The sequence below is a fragment of the Notolabrus celidotus genome, chromosome 4 (assembly GCF_009762535.1).
Source record: "Notolabrus celidotus isolate fNotCel1 chromosome 4, fNotCel1.pri, whole genome shotgun sequence".
NCBI classification, from domain to species: domain Eukaryota; kingdom Metazoa; phylum Chordata; class Actinopteri; order Labriformes; family Labridae; genus Notolabrus; species Notolabrus celidotus.
This window is the reverse complement of record NC_048275.1, coordinates 16,064,742-16,083,481: the sequence shown is the minus strand read 5'-3', so window position 1 is coordinate 16,083,481 and position 18,740 is coordinate 16,064,742. Positions and strand designations below refer to the sequence as shown.

Below are 18,740 nucleotides of genomic sequence, written 5' to 3'. Positions count from 1 at the left end.
GTTGCTCATTTGCAAAACAGACACAAAGATTTAAAACATCTATATTGGTATTGGCCCTTTCCATGCGTCTGCATTCTGTAGATAAAGACTCCAGTTCCCCACTTCTGTTACTGTCAATGCTGTGCACATTTCATCACAAGGTAATGAATGTAAAAGATTATTTAGCAAAAAAGTTGTTTCACAGAATATTTGCCTTGTACAAAGCCCTCTGTGTCTCAGCTGGGCCGAGGCAGGGGCTTGTCTGGAGGGATGGCTGGAAGTGGCACAGGCCCCCCTTGAAACACCCCAGGTGCCACCCCAAATTCCTACTCTTTGATTGGCTATTTGGCCGGTCAAAAGACTCAGCTATTTTAAATGTAGCACATTTTCTTTTGTTAGTGCCTTCAATTGCAACTTTGGGCATCTTATTTTGAGTCTTTGATGAACTAAGCGAAGAACTTTACGTGACATCAAAAACAACACACAGAAATATAACAACTGTATGGTACCTATATGATAGTGGAGACAGAGAGGGTAAAAGCTAATTTGTGTGTATACACAGATACCCGGCCACCCCTCCCTATGTCAGTGTCCCAATTGTGCCACCCTCAAAAAAATTTCAGACACACCCCTGGGCTGAGGAGGACGGGTCTTGCATTTTCAAAGGTCTTTCAAAGGTCAAAACTTTGTCAATAAGCTGCTACAAGACACCACTTCACTTTTGTTTTGTTGTAATTATTCTAATAGCTGAAAGTGAGCAGATGGTAAGAAAAGAAGGTTTTCTTTCAGTTCATTTAAGTCTCAGAAGCCTGTCATTCCCACAATGCAGAGGTGTTTTTATTTTATGTAACAAGTGTGAAACAGCGCTAACCTTACAGTATAGCCGCTACACAGCTTTAGAGAGTGGAATGATGCTCAAATTAGGCTCAAACAGTATGAATCAGAGCCTCTTCTGAGCGTCATGTCTTATTTCTCATAATAGCAATAAATATATCGTCATCAGGACTGCAGAACTTGTTTTTTTTTACTGCAGATTGATATGATGTATTAATGTGTAGAATGTTATAAAATGTTATCTGGTGTGAGTCAAAATAACATCCTGACTAGGCATGGGAATTGATTAGATTCTAGCGATACCAATGCCATTGTCAATTCTGCTAATCGATCTAATTCTGTATCCAACCCCTTGTCAGTTCCTGTGGATTTCCCACAGCCATGCATGCTAAGTGCTACTGTTAACAAAGAGTAGAACATTGCACCTTCACTGCTTTTTCTGAGATGGGGTAACACTTGGTGACCGGTGTTTGGGTTTAAAGAGTGACCCTGTTAACTAATGACTTACATCGTTGGTTGTCTTAGTCACAACAGCTATTGAAAGCTCTCTCAAGAATGCCATTAGTTTTTCATTAAAGAGGTTTTTTTACAAGTAAATTTATATAGAAAGAATATACTAGTATGTATTCACAGGGACTCTTTTCATGTGTCAACCAACCAGCTGTTGTGACTTACATCCACTAGTGCATTTTGCTGAAAGTTTCCAGACAGGGTCACTCTTTAAACCCAAACACAGGTGGCATCAAGCGTCAAACACATGGCACTCTTAATATTAAATGCCTTGCTGCATCAACAAATGTTTCAGCAGGTTTCTGGTGTTTCCACCCTTTCTTGAAATCATGCAGCCGCATACATTGCATAATCTGCTGTTCGTGTAATTTTTGGCAAAATTAATCCACTCCTGTTTCCTGTCTGCTATGATTCCTTCTCCTCCTCGGCTCCTTGGTTGTTGTTCGTGCTTTCGTCCTCTCACAATGCGTGACGTCATTCTTTTGAAAGGCACACGGAACTAATGGAAGGCATTGATAAGGGAACTGTGAAGCCTAAAGGCAAAAGATGTTAATGGCTCGAACCAGTTCTCCATTCCCATCACTAATCCTGAATTTTTTTCTTTAGCCAACAAGCCAAAGATACAAAGTGTTCTGTAACGGATAAGAAAAGAAAACAGAAAGTAATCACACTAAAAGATTTTTTAATGACCATTTGAAACACGATATTATTTCATATTTAACAAGTTATCTCAAAACTGCTGCAGCTCTTCTAGTAAATATGGCTTTCTGTAGGATATAGTTATGCTTTACACTCCAAACAGGAGCCCTGCAAAGAGCCCTGTTTTGATTTATTTTTTTAGAAGCATACGTCCGTGAGGTGAATCAAAATTTTATTCATCTAGCTTAAACATACTGTGTGTGCTTCTACTGCCAGTATTTGACCTTCATAGACCGTACAGTTATAACTAAAACAACCCCTAGAGAGATAAAAAATTCAGAAACATACTTGCGCGCTTATGATTAAGCTGTTGCTCTTCTGAGTCACCAAATCAACGTATGATAGTATGAATCATGACAGGGACAAGCAGTCTGGCCGTGCATGTGGAGTGAATCTCACTCCACAGAAGTGAGACGGCTGTCCAAGCACAAACAAACACAGAATAATACGAAAAGACAGCCTCAGAAATTGTGCACGAGCCAGTTGGGGCTGCAGCCAGGCGTGTGTTTATTCAGCCACAGGCATTGTCATCAACTGCTACCACTGCTCTGCATCATGCATACTGTAAAGCACTTGTTTTACCATGCTAGTGAGGACATTTCAGTATCTTGCGTATTGCCTGAAAGAGCTGATGGACATCTAACTGAGGAGGAAATTATTCAGATATCTGTCCTAGAAGCTTGTAATTCCTGCAATAATTGAAGGTTAGGGACACACACCCAAACACATATCTGACGCTCACAGCAGGAGGAAGATAATAGCGGCATGAAGCTTCAGAAAAATGCATCACGCACACAATTAAAGACAAACCACATGCCCAGTGCATGGAGGTCTTGACATGGCCCATCATGATCTCTCATTAAGCCCGCTCGCTTCATATCAAAAAACTACTGGGAGCTGCTTCCTGTCATGCTCGTGTGCAGCGATGTCACACTCATTACCAGAGAAAGGACTTCAAAGCAGATGGGCGAGCGCGATTAACTGAGCCTGGAAAGGCTGCGAGAATGTATGTACAGCCAAGATATAACCAGCCATCTGAGGTTCAGCCAGTGGGATGAAAGAAAAAAGAAAAACACAGCTTTTGAATTGATGGTAAATTCATAATGAAAGTGGTTTCACATCTAATCAGAGGGAAACACTGCCTGTGTACAGGAAGCTCTGTTTACAGGTGTACAGTCCTAAATGATGGTGAGAAATAAAACTGTAGACTACAGCTGTGCTCCTAAAGATTTCCATACATTATCCAGGTCTGGTGCAAGTGTCAATGCAAACAGACAAATCTGTTCCCTTTGATTTCATGCAGACTCTTTCCTTCTAACCTGCTTGCAAAAAGTTTGCATAAAGTCACGGTGATAAGATGTGTGAGAACAGCAGGTAATAACCAGGAACATTCACTGAGTGAGTGGGTAGGTTGTTCACATTTAGGGAGGTTTCTCTCCTTTTTATTACTCTCTGCTGCTTGCCTCAGTTGTTCTGATGTTTTCTACTATTGTGTTTGTATTGCGAAGAAGTTCATGTACACGTTGGAGTGATATTAACCCAGCAAAAGGCCCCTCCATCTCCTCCTCCCTGGAATGCTCTACAAAAGCCTGCAAATCAAATAACACAAACCAAACATTGTCTTTCTGGACAGCACGTCCGACACAGACAGTCTCTGGTTGAAGTCAATGAGTGAATGGTGATTGTGAAGAAGTCCAGTTCTGTCAGGAGTTCATGTGTGAAAGGGGCTTTGAAATTCTACTTTTTAGCCTAGACTGTATAAAAAATGGACGACAGCCCAATCTCAATGTCCACCCTCAAGCACTCACTGACTTCGAGTCGCGTTCCCGTTAAGTCCGTGACGGCTTCGGGCTGTCCCACTGTCAAATCATCAAGTGTGTGAGGGATCTCTCACTGACTTTTTGAGCCCTTCTGCCCCCTTTCCGTAAGTGGGCATTTTGCAGACTTAGCGTAAGGGAATTACCCAGAGTTCATAGCATTGTGACATGAAACACGGGCTCCCAGGGGAAGCCCGTGAGCATGGAAAGGTAAAAGAACGCAGTAACATGAAATTTTAAAAAGTGCGACAGTAAAAAACAAGCATGAAAATTGCAATGAAATTTACTGGTAAAAGAGTTTGCTTGTAAGTATAAATATAGAAAACAGCCTCAATCTGTTTATCTTCACATATAGTATATAGCCTATTAATATATGTACGGTTATATAGCCTATTTATATATTTTAAATGTTGTGGTTAAGCAGTCTGTACGGTAAGAGCCTGGATCACATGGCAGTCAGACACTGCAGAGACTTGAGACAGTGTGAAAAAAAATCCAATGTAGCGTCACCATCTGTTCCTTCTCAAGGTGGAAATTACAGAAGTGAAAAACTTCTCTCTCTGTGGAATTAATTAGAAAATCTGCACAGGCACTTTTGTCAATTTGTCATTGCTGATAATTTATAGGATGGCTAGACAGCTGCACATTTGAGTGCTGTTATAACAATCCTTATCCTTGAAGCCGGACACTGGAGAAATCTCCTTCAATTAAACACTATAGATCACGTCCATGCTTTTAATACTGCTCCTGGAACTAATATGTGGAAAACCATTTTCTGTTAATGAGTAATTTTAATTTTCATCTTTACTTAGGGGGTCTCACTGAGCTTGTTAATTTAACTTTTCAACGGGTTCAGATGTATGGTGGTCTGTGACGCTGGTAAATGAGTCTTTTCTGTATTAGAACCAATAGAATTAGCCCTCTCATGTGAAGCCCATGATAAATGATATCACTTTAGATTAATCACAGATCATAAAGCAGTTTCTACTTTCATTTCTTCTTCCATTTAGATTATACAGCATATACCACCCACCACTACCATGAGATATTACAGAGAATAGTGGGAAAGACAATCAATAATACAACCTCTTTTGTCTGCCCTTTCTCCTACAAAATAAAAGCTTAAATCAACCCTAATTTTAGATCAGAGGCTTCCTGCATTTAAAAAATTCAGATTACAGCACTAGAATATAAACCCACTGCAGTACACAATGCTTTTTTGTCAACGTATAAACTAGAGATGTCCGCATTTAGTAGACTACATAATTAAATGTCATCATCCTGGCTGGAACCGTGATTACTAGTCAGATCAAATAATTATTGATATTTTTATTACTTTAGGCCTAAAATTCCAGTCATATATTGTGTCTAATATGTAGCGTGGCCAGGGCGTAAAATTTACTTTTTACCTCATCTGCCATTGGCTAGTGACCTCCAAAAATGTACTGGCCAAAAATATTTTTTCACCGGCCAAATAAACAAATCATGCCTTATTTGATTTAAAATAATTACTATATATTTTTATTATGAAAATCCAACTTAAGCATCACTTAAAGAATACAGTTATGTACAGATACAATTAGATTATTGCTATTGTATTAGGTTATACTTCACTTCAAGGTGACTGCTGCATCATCATGTATTAGAAATATTCAAATTAATTCGTACGTTTTCCAGTGTTCTTTGAAATGTCGTATAGTGACATTACTCCGTTTAGCTGTCTGTTCCACCTCTTGATCGTCTCCTGCCTCTTTGTTTATCCTTTTTGTTTGTGGTGGCTTCACGCCGGGAATGTGTCGCCACATCTTCCTCGAACGCTCTTCCCGCAGTGCTTCTTCAAGCAAAGGGAATGAATAGAACTCCAGTAGCTGACGTTACGCCGTTCCCGAAGTACAAACACAACAGAAGTACAGCTCGTCGCGAGGGCGAAAGTATGAAAACAAAACCTCACATGCGAATCAAAATTTTCCATCGGCCACTGGCGGGTGTGTGTGTTTTTTTTTTACACGCCAAACAAATTTTTTACCCACCATTGGTGCTTGGCAGGTGTTAATTTTACACCTGGAGCGTAGCCAACCACCACTAGTCTGGGCTGTAGCTCTGGTTAATGCCAACTGCAATAATGTACTGATGGTAGATGGCAGATGGCATCTCTTAGTGCAGTGTGGCTTGGCAGTATTTTGATCTAGAAAATGGATATAAAGTTGTACGGAGGCTGTGTCTGGTTAAACTGGCACCACTTAGCAATTCATAACCAGCACAGACATGTGGATGTTAACCTGCAGGGAGGACTGAAGGCTGGTGGTGCTCTGCTAATGTTAGCCACACTCTGCTTATTAGTTTCATATTGTTTACCTGAAGGCTCTGTGATTCTGTGTTAGGTGTTTTCAACAAGTTGTGCTCAATTTTGACTGTTAGTGTTATATTACCTTTTGAGTAATTGGTGAGTCAGAATTCAAACCTCTCTATAAATTACTTGGACATTAGCAGCTTCATCTCTAGTATATACCTTTTGTCAAAAAAAATGTAACTTCAAATGCTTACTTAGGCCATTGTATTCTATAAATAACTAAGGCTTGTTGTGCAAAGACAGCTTGTACAAAAACCAAAGCCTGTCTGCCATTGTGAATGAAACTGTAACCTTTGACCTGGAGCAACATCAGCCACAGGAGGGGATAACAAACCAGCTCCACAAAAACATCAGAAACCAGAAATGGAGAAGACTTAAAAAAAAAAAGTGGGAAAAAGGATCTCTCTATTTGTTTCAAGGTATATTCCAAAGAAATAAATATATTTTAGCAGCCTAAACTTTCCATGTCTCCAAAAATACACAATTCAAATGTGTGATTAATCTGAAGCTCATATGGGGTGTGGGTTTGCTCAGTTGGAGAAGCAGGCACCCCATGTACAGAGGCTACAGTCCTTGTAACATATCCTGACATAATTTGGTTCATGTCATCTCCAATCTCTCCCCACATTTTCTGTCTCCCTCTGAAACTGTCCTCTCCAATAAACACTAAAAGCCCCAAAATAATCTAGAAATACATCTTGTGCTCATGTGACTAAAGTTTTACATGCAACTGCACTCAGTCGAGTTATCTCTCTAAAGCAAAGATTTATATGAAGAAAGCTTGGAACGCCATGCTTTAGAACAATTATTCAGTCATTAGCAAGATTACAGAAATAGTATGTAAACAGTGAGGTGCAATCAAAGCCACACAATCATACAATGTCATGATTGTTGGTAGATTGTAAAAGAGTACAGTGGTCCTCCCTCCTATCCTTACCTTGATGCAATAAAAGAAAAACACCCTTTTCAAGCAGGTATATTAAGATAAAACTCTAAGTTCACTTACTCAGAGGGCAGGCGAGGGTTAAAACCAGGTAGACAGTCAGATCAGGTAAAGAAATCCAATAAGACTCCAAGCAGAGAATCATCAAACTGTGGGTCAGGCTGAGGGTCAGACAGGCAGAATGAAGGCTTGAAAGCAAGATGGATGCACACAAGACAAACTGACAAAGACGAATTTGAAGTGATAGACAAGGATTCAAACCACAAAGTGAAAAATGGAGCAATGTTGTGTTTATAGGAAAATCTCACAGCTCTCACTCTGCTCCCAGAAGCATTTACACACTTTATCCAGCAAGGCTGGGCCAACACTTTAGATTATGAATTTTGATTCCTTTCAACCCAGGTTTAGCATGACCTGTTGATTACAGTTAAAATGTTTTGGGTGCACTTGGTAATACAGGTGAAGTACACAAATCGGGCCAGGCAGGAGGCACATAGCCTGAGGTTGATTCTTAAGGTCAGCTATGACAACACTGCCTTTCTGATTTTCTCTGCTTTTCATCAGTTCAGATGAGGGGAAGTTAAGATTTAGGCCACATCCACCTTATAGGTAGCAAAGAGTCCAACAACGTTGTCACTATTTCAGACAACATTAAGGAATCATACCAGTTGGCTATAGGTGTTACTTTTACTAAGCCATGATTTGTTTGCACAATTTAACCAACATCACTCAACAGTATTGGCTTAAACTATAAACTTGCATCGTTGTTTTTCTCTGATTTGTATTTATTTATTTATTTATTTGTACAATAAATGCATTGTGACTGTCTGCATCCCAATACCCTGCTTTATGCAGCCGGTGTCTTCCTTGTCCTTGCTTCAAAGATCGCCTAACCTATCCATTTGATGTTAGAAACATGCTGGTGTCATTTTTTGTTAACTGCAGAAAGTCATAGGGTCCAAATGTCATATGATGCCACGTGAAGTCATACCATCAATATTTCTTCGCACTTATTTACTTGAGTAAAAATGAATTCTGTCTTGAACACATTTCGCCTTCTATGAGGTCATGGTATTGTGATGTGCCACATACGAGGGTGGTGCTGCTGGACTGTAGCATAATAGTGCTTATAGAGAACTGCAGCTGTTCGGCATCTAAATCATTGCATATAAAGAGCCATATATGGCTTCAACAGTGCACCTGTGCGGCTCTGGATCTCCATCTATCACAATGATGTGGATTAAACTGCAGCTGGGAAATTTTAATTAATTACTATGGTGATGTGATTGAATTTAATCAGACACTGACACTGAAAAAAAAATGAATAAACGGATTTCTATTTCAGTATTCACGAACTTTGACTACGGCACTATTTGCACAGAATATCTAATTACGAAAACTGCTGTGTTCAACGTGATGCTCATGACATCAGCCTTACCACAAGCCACGCAATCGTGCGTCGTGCAGCTATTTTTACTCCTGACAGCTATTTTTGAGCAGGGGGTGCACACGTGCTTTGGACGCTGGATGAGAATACAATATAAGAAGCTGCAAACAGCGAAAGCTTGAAGTACTTTTATGTCCTTTTCAAAGCTGCCAGGATGTCAGTGCGCAATTGCGCAGCCAGGAAACCCTGCGGAGAGAAACGGGGTGCTTGAAAACTACCGCAGCGCGTCACCAGAAGAAACCCCCTGTTGTGATCACATTCCCATGAAACGGAATCCCAAATTTTACGCATGCTTATCAGGTGAGGATCCTCTCTATGAAACCCCTGCCAGCTAATCGTAGCCGTTGGAGGAAAGCTTGTTGAAGATGTTTGATTCTCGGAGAATGTGAGCATTGCAGTGGATGAAAATGTAGTGGCTGCAACTCACGATGACAGTTTGCATCAGGACTGCAGATGCACTCATCAAAAGTCTGGATTGTTAAGTGGAAGCACCATGGACGCAGCGGACGTGGCCGCTTCCGTGTTGGTTTTGGGGATTATTATCGTGTCACTGCTGTCCAATGTTATGGTGCTGATCTGCTTTCTGTACAACCCGGAGATCCGCAAACAGGTACCCGGTCTGTTTATCCTCAACTTGACGTTTTGCAACCTGTTGCTAAGTGTGTCTAACATGCCTTTAACTCTGGTTGGGCTCATCACCACGGGACACCCCGGAGGCAGCAGCTTCTGTCAGATTGTGGGTTTCCTCGACACTTTTCTCACCACAAACTCCATGCTCAGCATGGCAGCTCTCAGCATCGATAGGTGGGTGGCGGTGGTGTTCCCGCTGAGCTACCACTCCAGGATCCGTCACCGGGATGCAGTGATCGCGCTCGGCTACACGTGGATACACTCACTTTGTTTCTCCACCGTGGCCACCTGCCGCTCCTGGGTTGGGTACCACCACCTTTACGCATCGTGTACCCTCTGCAACGTGAGGGCGAAGGGAGCCGGAATGCAGTTTATCCTCTTCACGGTGGCTCTACACTCTCTCACGTTCCTACTCACGCTCGTTGTGTTGTGTGTAACGTACCTGAAAGTGCTGAAAGTTGCGAGGTTTCACTGTAAACGCATCGACGTGATCACCATGCAGACGTTGGTGCTGCTTGTGGATATCCAACCTAGGTAAACAATCACGACAGATGCGTTCAGTTTGACCCATTTGTCCATTTTAATGCATTTGTCCCTTTGTGCAATTATTGTATTTGTCCCATTTTGCATTTTCCTCGTATTTAAACCAATTCAAGGGAGAGCATTTTGATCTTGTGGTAAAGAAAAACATGTTTCATTGAATATAAATATATTCTATAGGCTGAAAAACAAAGTAATGAAAGCCAGAAAAACTACACTGAGTGTGTTTCATGTAGAGGATCAAAAAGAGATGAGGGGGGATTTTTGTCTTCTTTCCCTTTCAAACAGTGCTGAATCAATAAGTTAATTTCAAACATTTATCTAGCGCAATAACTGACAAATGTAGTCAGTTGCAACAATGTAAAAAAGTACAATTTTATTTCTAAACACACAAAGCTCTCTGGAGCCTTACTTTACATGATTACACATAAATGGAAGGGATTGATGTTTGAAGACTCATTAAGGCAAGTGAGCCCTCTGTGTTTTCTGTGTCTATCATTGCTTAGCAAGCCTGGGTGAATCAAATAATTTAACTTTAATTCCTCTCTATTTATATTATTGACAGCTGTGCAGTGCAAAATTCCTCCAATGTACTCCTCAGAGTTTCATCCCACAGTTCGTTGCATCTTCACATCCATTCCACATGTTTTCTCTGTGGACGACTTCATTATGTCTGCGTGTCTGTGATGCTGCCTCCTGGGTAGATAATGGTACCTGTGTGCTTTGGCAGCGTGCGCCAGAAATGTTTGGATGAGCAGAAGCGGAGGAGGCTGAGAGCCACCAAGAAGATCAGCACATTCATCGGCACATTTGTGGTGTGCTTCAGCCCCTATGTCATCACAAGGTGAGAGGACATTTATGATCATGTGTATGGGTTTTGTGAGTGTGGGGGGAGAATGGATATGTGAGGTATAACATCATATATCATGAAAATAGATGAAGTGTTCAGCCTTTTACAGCCCTTTAAATCACAAGACTAAAAGAAACATGCAGCATAAAATCAGTTCAACACTGCACATCATTTTATCTCTAGTCTGCACAAAAAAGGTTTGAAACAGTCTTCTTCATTCAGCCTAATAGGAAAAAACGCTATTTCAGAGACTATTAGACGGAGTCATTCTGAGTTTTTACCAGACTGGATAAAAAGTTGGACAACACGACAACTCCCCAAAAGTGAAGCCAAAATATGTAAAGCTTCCCCTTCCGACTGAATTCGGTATTAAGGTTATAAAGCATGCCTCCTCCATGTTGAAAGATGGGACATGGGTCAAAATACTTGACAAAGAATTTTCAGTCAAACATGGCTTCTGTCGTTGAAGTTAGTTCTCATCGTGCTGTTTTACGTCCAAGTTAAACTTTCCTGAGAAGTTAAGTTTACCGTATTAGCAGAGCAGAGGATGACTGTCTGGAGGAAACATATCAATCACTAACACTAACACATGAGTCTTAGAATAACTGATAGTGTCTGCTTATATCCAACACGAGAAGCTGTCATGCAGTGCGCTGTACCAATTATAGGAATCTTTGTATGTTTATACGTAAGTGAAATGTGTGTTTTGGTTAGTGGAAGTGGCAGGATGTAAATACTAGGGATGTACAAGTCAACTAATTTCCTAGTCATATAAACAGGATTTAAATTCTGACAAACTGACTACTGTGAACGTATGAAAACAGGCAGAAACTGTTAAAATTGAGCACAATTTATTGAACTCAGCTAAACATTGAATCCCAGAGTCTGCAGGTAAACTATGTCAAATGTGTTTGCCAAGTGTGGTTAACCCTAGCAGAGCTAGCACCACCAGCCTTGAGTCCACCTACACAGCGTACATACAACCCCCCGGTCAATACTGCGGCTCTAAGAAGCAATCCTATTCAGAAATGTTCAAGATGCCAATGCCTGTTGCGGGGGTATTTTGGCTTCACTATTGTGCAACATGAGGTCCATCTTTGTAGACAGTCAACGATTTCCACTTACCTTACTGCGGCTGCAAAATTTATTTTCCTGGCTTATCCCTTGAATACAAATGGCGATAATTATTTTCAATGCAGTCTTGGCATCCGGTTACAGATTTGGAGATTTTTAACTGCTTCTTTTTCCTGGTGTCAGAGCTAATTGGTTCTGCACACAGTTGTAATCCTTGTCACTGCTCCTCAATGACTTGGGGGAAGAGAGGGACAGAGACAGAGGGAGATAGCAAATTAGTCAGTGATGGTATCGCTGGCTCTCATTAGTAATAGCCCCAGTGTTAGCGGTGGCAACCTGTCAGAAGCTGTTATAACAGTGGTATGGAAATAGAAAGGAGGCACATTAGGAACTGTGTGGTGTTAGATTTGAGGAAATCACACTAATTAAGAAGACTAACTGCAGAACAGTGCTCCTGTGGTTTTAGTGCTCCTTGCTTTTAATTTGTTTAATCAGGACATAGTAAAGATTTGTATTGGGAGTATTTCAACCATTAAAAAGTCCTGAAGGGGAAAAAAGGCCACCTATCAGTTCACATTCCCCCACACAGTGATGACATTTCAGTGAAGTGAAATGATGGCATTTTTACAGTATAACAGCACTGGGGGAGGGCCATTTGCTTTTCATTTCTTCCACTCCAGTTACACTGATCTAAGAATTAGCTCTCTTTTCTATTTTTATGCAGTGTGTGTGACTTTTGTTCTCTTTTTTGTCTTTATTTGAGGTAGACTCGTCGAGCTCTTTGCCCCAGAGCCTATAAGCCCTCACTGGGGCGTGTTGTCCAAATGTTTGGCCTACAGCAAGGCAGCAAGCGACCCGTTTGTCTACTCGCTGCTCCGTCACCAGTACAGGAAGACGTGCAGCCTGCTGGCTAACAAAGTCCTCAAGAGGAGTCAGCTCAACTCATCCTCCCTCAGGATGGAGAGCAACACAGGGAGGAGCAACAACAACGCCAACACAACCAACAACATCCAACCAACCACCAACAAGCCTGTATAGGACAGTGAAGGTCAACACTCCCAGAGACATTTTGTGTACTTTCTGAGCTGAAGGTTCATATTTTTTATCTGACACTCATGAGAATCTGGGTATGACGGTACGTTGGCCTCTGTTTGATGATGAAACATCCAAGTTAGCAGGCTTGGGACTTAATTGCTTGTGAGAGGACAGGGCTGTATTTTTCTTACTGTCAAAAATTCCATGAAAAAACAAAACCAAACTCCAAATACTGCCCCTTCCTGTCAGTGGCAAGATTATTTGTTTCCACTGTGGGGATATAAGTCTTAAAAATAGGTCACAAATACAACATATAACAAAGTTCACTTGAAAAATGCAAAATAATTTCCTCTAACAGGTATTGCAGTTTTTTAAATGTCCCTTGCAGGGAAGTAAAAGTGAATTTGTAGGGGACAACTTACAGATTTGGTACATCAGGGATCATGGGATTAACTCTGAAAAAGGTCTGTGTTCACAGTGATGAAGAAACATGTCGCCCAGTCCAACACTGTGGCCCCTAGATGTATTTTAATCTGTTTCAATAGCAATGGAGGTCTGTAGCAGGGAGGAATAAGCTGTAGTGAAATAATTATTTCCAGAGGGATAGATCACATGCCAAATCTTCAAGAGTAATTGAGTGACCACTTTTGTAGGTTATATGTGTAGTTTGGAGTGTATTAAGTATTTTTCTGCAGGGTTAAACGCTCTAATGAGAGTTTTGTAGCATCTTAGTAAATTTGTGTCAAAAAGCTTGTGTCTCATAGATATCAACATCAACAGTTATAGGGGTGGGGATCAAAACATGGTTCCATTTTAAAACCCCAAAACCAATAACATTTAAGCTTATCAATTGTGCTATTGAGTCTGAGTTGTTTTTTTTTTACATTTAACCCCTTAGTGGCCATATTTAATATGCTGGGAGTAAAGTCAAATATTAATTGACATATTATAAAGAGTTATAGAAATCTATCTGGTTTGGCAATGGATTAGTAATCAAATATAAGACTTTCAGCTGTCAGTCCTGTCAAATTTAAAAGTCAGTTTTGATTTTTTGTAAATATATCAAATGTCACCATAACACACAAAGTTAACATAGATTTAGAGCAGGGATGTTCTAAAGTGACTATTTTCCAAGTGGTTTAATAAGACATTTAAAGTCTAACTAACCAATTTACAATTTACTTACCACAGCTAAAGACAGGTTTACAGAGTCTGTGGTTCATTGGTGTCAAATGTGTTTGCCAAGTGTGGCCAACGTCAGCAGAGCTAGAACCACCAGCCTTCCATCCTCCTTGCAGGTTCATGTCCACAAACCTGTGCTTATTACACATTGCTCCTGTCGAGTAGTTAAACTCCTGTTTAACCAGACACAGCATAGATACAACTTTATCTTTATTTTCTTAATCATAATACTGCCAAACTGTACCGCATCATGAGATGCCAACTGTCATCTGTGCCTCTTTACATCCTGGTAGTATAGCATTTTAGCTATAGCCCTGGCTGGTGGTGAGTGGCTGCATTACAGACTGTTTTTTTGGGCCTTCAGTAATATTCAAAGTTTGTTACATTTTGGTGCAAACTACCAAGGGGGACAACATTTAGTCATTTAGTTGACAAAATACACACATCCCTAGTACAGATACTTGTTTTTACCTAACTGCAACTCCAACAAGTGGTTAAACCAAGCAGTCGTTGCACTGCTGTGGTCTTATTGGTTGAAGGACTTCCTGGTTATGATTACTGAATTGATGACCTGAAGGCAATGGCTAAATTTCCTGATGAAATGGAATCATAAATTCTCACCCTAATGATGATTCTTATCATATACTGTATATATTGGACATGTTGTAGTCATACTACAGTCATTTTGTATACAGAGAATCAAGAGAGACGTGACTGTACATGTTGTAGCCGAGGCCTGAGTTCTAAAGTGCCTTTAACACTATGAGCTCTTTGATTCAGTCAAAACACCACAGAGGAAACCTTTCACAATGTGTTATTAAATTCTTGGTAATCTGTTTTGTGGTTGAATGTGATGGTAGAGCCCGTAAAAGCAGTTTGGTCAAATTGTAAGGAATTTATAAGTACTGTTTATTTTGTATTTTCACCAAGTAGTATTGTTGCACCAGGAAGACGAGGGTTGAACTATATTTGAATGTGGTAGCAACTCTTCAGTGACGTATAACGAACATTACAGCTCATGCCATGTGAGCACAGATGTGTCATGTCTGGGTTGTACAAATTATTCATTTTGACACCGGCAAATCAGGATGTTTTGTTTTTACTCTGTGACAGTATGAAGCCTTTAAAAGGTGTAAAATCTATTTATTTTTGCCAGAACTGTGATTGATTTTTGCTAAATACGTTTGTGATTTTATTCCAATAAATGCTGTGCATTTTGACATTTTAAGAACTTACCAATTTCCTTCTTGAACATTTTTTAACGTCCACATTCATTGTTATGTAACTTAGAGGGATGCACAGACAGTTAAGCAAATTTATGCTTGGAACAGTGTTCTACCAAAAGACATGCCTGCCAAATCTTAACACCTTTATTCTCCCACGCTGATTAAGTCAAAGAGAAGGAATAATTAATTTTGAGAAATCATTTAAGATGTGTTCCACCCACCACTGCTGCTGTTGTTGTGGCAGCAGAACAAAGAGTTTTTACAAAAGCATCAGGACTGAGAGTTAAAGGCTTTCTTAATTGCAGAGCTCCTAGAAAGAGTGGGAAAAGAAGAAGAGGAGGCAAGAAACAGAGAGGGAAGTAAGCGCTAACTCGCCAAGTTCAGGCAGCTGTGACGGTGCTAAAAGATTCTGCAGAACTGCATCCTCCGTCATGGTCACCCTCATCATACACCACATTTCTCTCTCTCTCTCTCTCTCTCTCTCTCTCTCTCTCTCTCTCTCTCTCTCTCTCTCTCTCTCTCTCTCTCTCCTCTCTCCTATCCCTGCCTGGCAAACTCTCTGGTAGGAATGCAACAAGTAGAGATTTTAGTGGTACTATTATAGTCTGAGTTAGGCCAGCCACACACAAGATGACTTTTAGATCATAACCAATTAAAAAACTGCGGGAGACACGTGATATCATCCAATAATGTATCATCTTGTTTTGGGAATGCAATGCTGGGTTTGCTACAACTAGCAAAGCAAATTTTGCTTCAAATATCTCCTTGGCGCTCTATGTGTACCCAAAATGCACCTACACTGCTGACTTCGCTCATTTCTTCGATGGATACTAAACTTTGCTGTCTCTGCTGTTGCATAGCCTCCATTTCTCTTGATAAGCACAGCAAATTAAGCTAGTGCACTATAGGTGTCACTTTTTTGTAGTTTCCAAGCAGGTTACACCAACCATAATACACTGGCCCCTTTTTGAGTGACAATTAATGATAATAACAAAGGTGACATTTTAAAGCACGGTTAATTATGAAACCGATTGGTCGCTACATCTCTTCTCTCTGGTTATTTTTCTTGTTTCGCAATCCACCTAGACAAGAAGTGCTGCTAAAAATATATATCTGTCTCTGTATAAATAGATAATAATCATATAACCGTTCATTTTTATTAGTCAGTACAGGGCCAAACCATACCACTGTATTCAGAGCACACCAACCAAGGGCAATTAGTAGAAAGAATTCAGAAAGTTTGGAATTATCCCCAGTCTGGAGGTGTGGGTAATCTCCCTGGGAGACTCATAGAGTGGGTGAGCGGCAGACAAAAACCTGCTATACACGAAACACTGTGTGCAGACCTTGTGATTAAGCCTCAGCATGTAGGAAGTGCAAGAGAACGGAGCAGTAAGGCAGGGATGACAAGCACGGTGGCTGTCCTCAACCAACCCTGATAACAGGGTGACTTAAATGCATTTGTTGTGTTTTGTAAGCTTATGCAGATATGTAAATATTCAGTACTTTACTAAGGGTATTACATGTCTCAAAAAAGCCTCTACACATTTATGATGTAGCAACTGTCTCTGAAATGTCATCTGACTTTGTTATGCTTGCTATTACAATACCTACATTTGAATTCAGATTTTAAGGCCATAGAAAAAGATTCACACAAAGCGTTTGCATTTGGTGCAAAGTAAGCTTGGTTGCAAACCCTAACACAAGGCTTGATGGACGAGCCCATTCTGATTCTCAAGGTGTCAAATGGTGCATTGTTGCGGTCCTTAATTTTCACATACAGACACATAAGATATTATTTAGGGCCTGTGTCCACTAACAGCGTTATTTGTGTTGACACCAATATTTTCTATAAAAGAAACAACCTGAAATATGCCCTTGGCATCAGCTGTGTTCTGTAACTGTGCTCTTATTTGAAAATAATGTAACTTTTGTGACACTGCCGCTCGCACTTGTCAATAGCACTTCTCGATCACAAACCAAACAAATCAAGATATATCATGATATCAACTTTGTCGACAGAAGTGGAGATCTGTTTGGAGGAAATGCTCACAGCACTTGTTTGTCCAAGGGTACTGTCTCCGGGTCTACGTAGAGCTACTGATAATGCTACAAGATTTTTTTGTGTTGTTGTTGATGAATTTAATTAAATAAAATCAAATAGAGCATTTTAATACAAATCATATTTTCAGTACTAAGAGAAGCGGAAGTGCAGAGGTTGTTAGTCCTGCCAGGGCAAAAAAATGCTGTTAGTGGACACAGGTCCTTATGGTCCTTATGGCCTTAAATCTAGTCTTTAACCTATCTGTAACGTAGACCCTTCTCCATCAATATTAGATGCTCAGAAAAACTACCATTAATGATGTTTGGGGAATACTGAAAAAGTCTGCTCAGGGCAATGGACCAGCCAATCAACTCAGGACTTTCACTCTGGAGGATTTAATCCTGTTTGGAAATGTTTTGTCACAACATAAACTTACTGCAAAATGTCAACCAAAACCTTGATTATATAGATCTTTAACCTAATTGATGGCTTGTCATTGAACAAATGTTGGACAAATGGGTGAGAAACATCATGTGCTGTATGTACATAATATATTTTCAATAGACTGCAAGCACACTTATGGAAAACAAAGCATCTGTCATACTGTGCAGAACATCAACACTAACTGAAGTCTACCATGCACAATAGCTTCAAATAATCAGCAGCAGCAACAGTACACTGCAGGAGGAATGAACCATTCACCACACAGAGACAACTTAACTGACTGATCATATTTTCTATATGTCAATAAAAGAGCAAACTGTAAGTTTCACTGTATATAACCTCCAGTTTGCTGACTAGCTTTACTTATACATCACAGAGATTACAAATCAATGTGTCCAAACATTAAAAAACACTTAATCAGGGCATGGTGAAAGCTCAGTAGATAAACTGTGAGCTTGATGTAAAGATTCTTATGGGTAACTGTTTCATATGATCTCAGCTCAGCTCTTGGACAGCATCCTGACAGGCTTGTTCTAACTCTTTAACACAGGAAGCACAGTATAGAACTGACCACTGGTATTTGCATTATGTGAATCATGGGAAAGTTTGCTCTTCATGTCGTGGTATTCCCCATGTCCTCCAGCAAACAGCCAGTTCTGCTCAGAGATAAAAATATAAAAAAAGTCAGTCTATTTCTGTCCAGGAATGCTGTATTTGTTTTTAAGGCTGAACTGAAAAATGTTTGCAGCAGTTGAAGGGCTTAAAGAAGTAAAAGACCTGGTCTCTCTACTTTTCATTGTTCAGTACCCAGTTTTAGTCTACTGTAATATTAGCAAGTATGGACAAATTGCAATCAACAAACTGAGATGACTCAATCAAAATGTTATGGGCTGCATATTGATGACAGTCACGTGTTTCATTTCTGTGGAGATGAGCCAGATGAGATCAGTCATAACTCCACAGCCTAGAGAAAACATTAGAACCATAGTTTTGCTAGAACACGGATGAGGTCTCATTCATTGTTTTCTTAAGGGGTGTTTTGAAACACAATAATGGTGGTCACCATATTGAAAATGTTCACTTCACCTAACTTTCAATCTGGAAAGAGGCAAAGAGGGGGAGCTGGGCAGGCTTTA

At 40.2% G+C, this 18,740-nt stretch overlaps 1 protein-coding gene across 2 annotated transcripts in view; it reads left to right on the top strand.

The window, feature by feature from the left end:
* LOC117812092 (G-protein coupled receptor 26-like) overlaps nucleotides 1-15,121 on the top strand; it is a 158,577-nt gene extending 143,456 nt beyond the window's left edge. The window contains exons 1-3 of one of the 2 annotated variants that reach the window (XM_034682695.1): nucleotides 8,701-9,743; nucleotides 10,480-10,593; nucleotides 12,441-15,121. In XM_034682695.1, coding sequence (XP_034538586.1) covers nucleotides 9,073-9,743; nucleotides 10,480-10,593; nucleotides 12,441-12,711 — 1,056 coding nt within the window. In that variant the 5' untranslated portion in view covers nucleotides 8,701-9,072 and the 3' untranslated portion in view covers nucleotides 12,712-15,121. Of the gene's footprint in view, nucleotides 1-8,700; nucleotides 9,744-10,479; nucleotides 10,594-12,440 lie in introns of those variants that run through there. The other variant, XR_004631129.1, reaches the window with a different exon arrangement.
* Nucleotides 15,122-18,740: the final 3,619 nt, after the last annotated feature.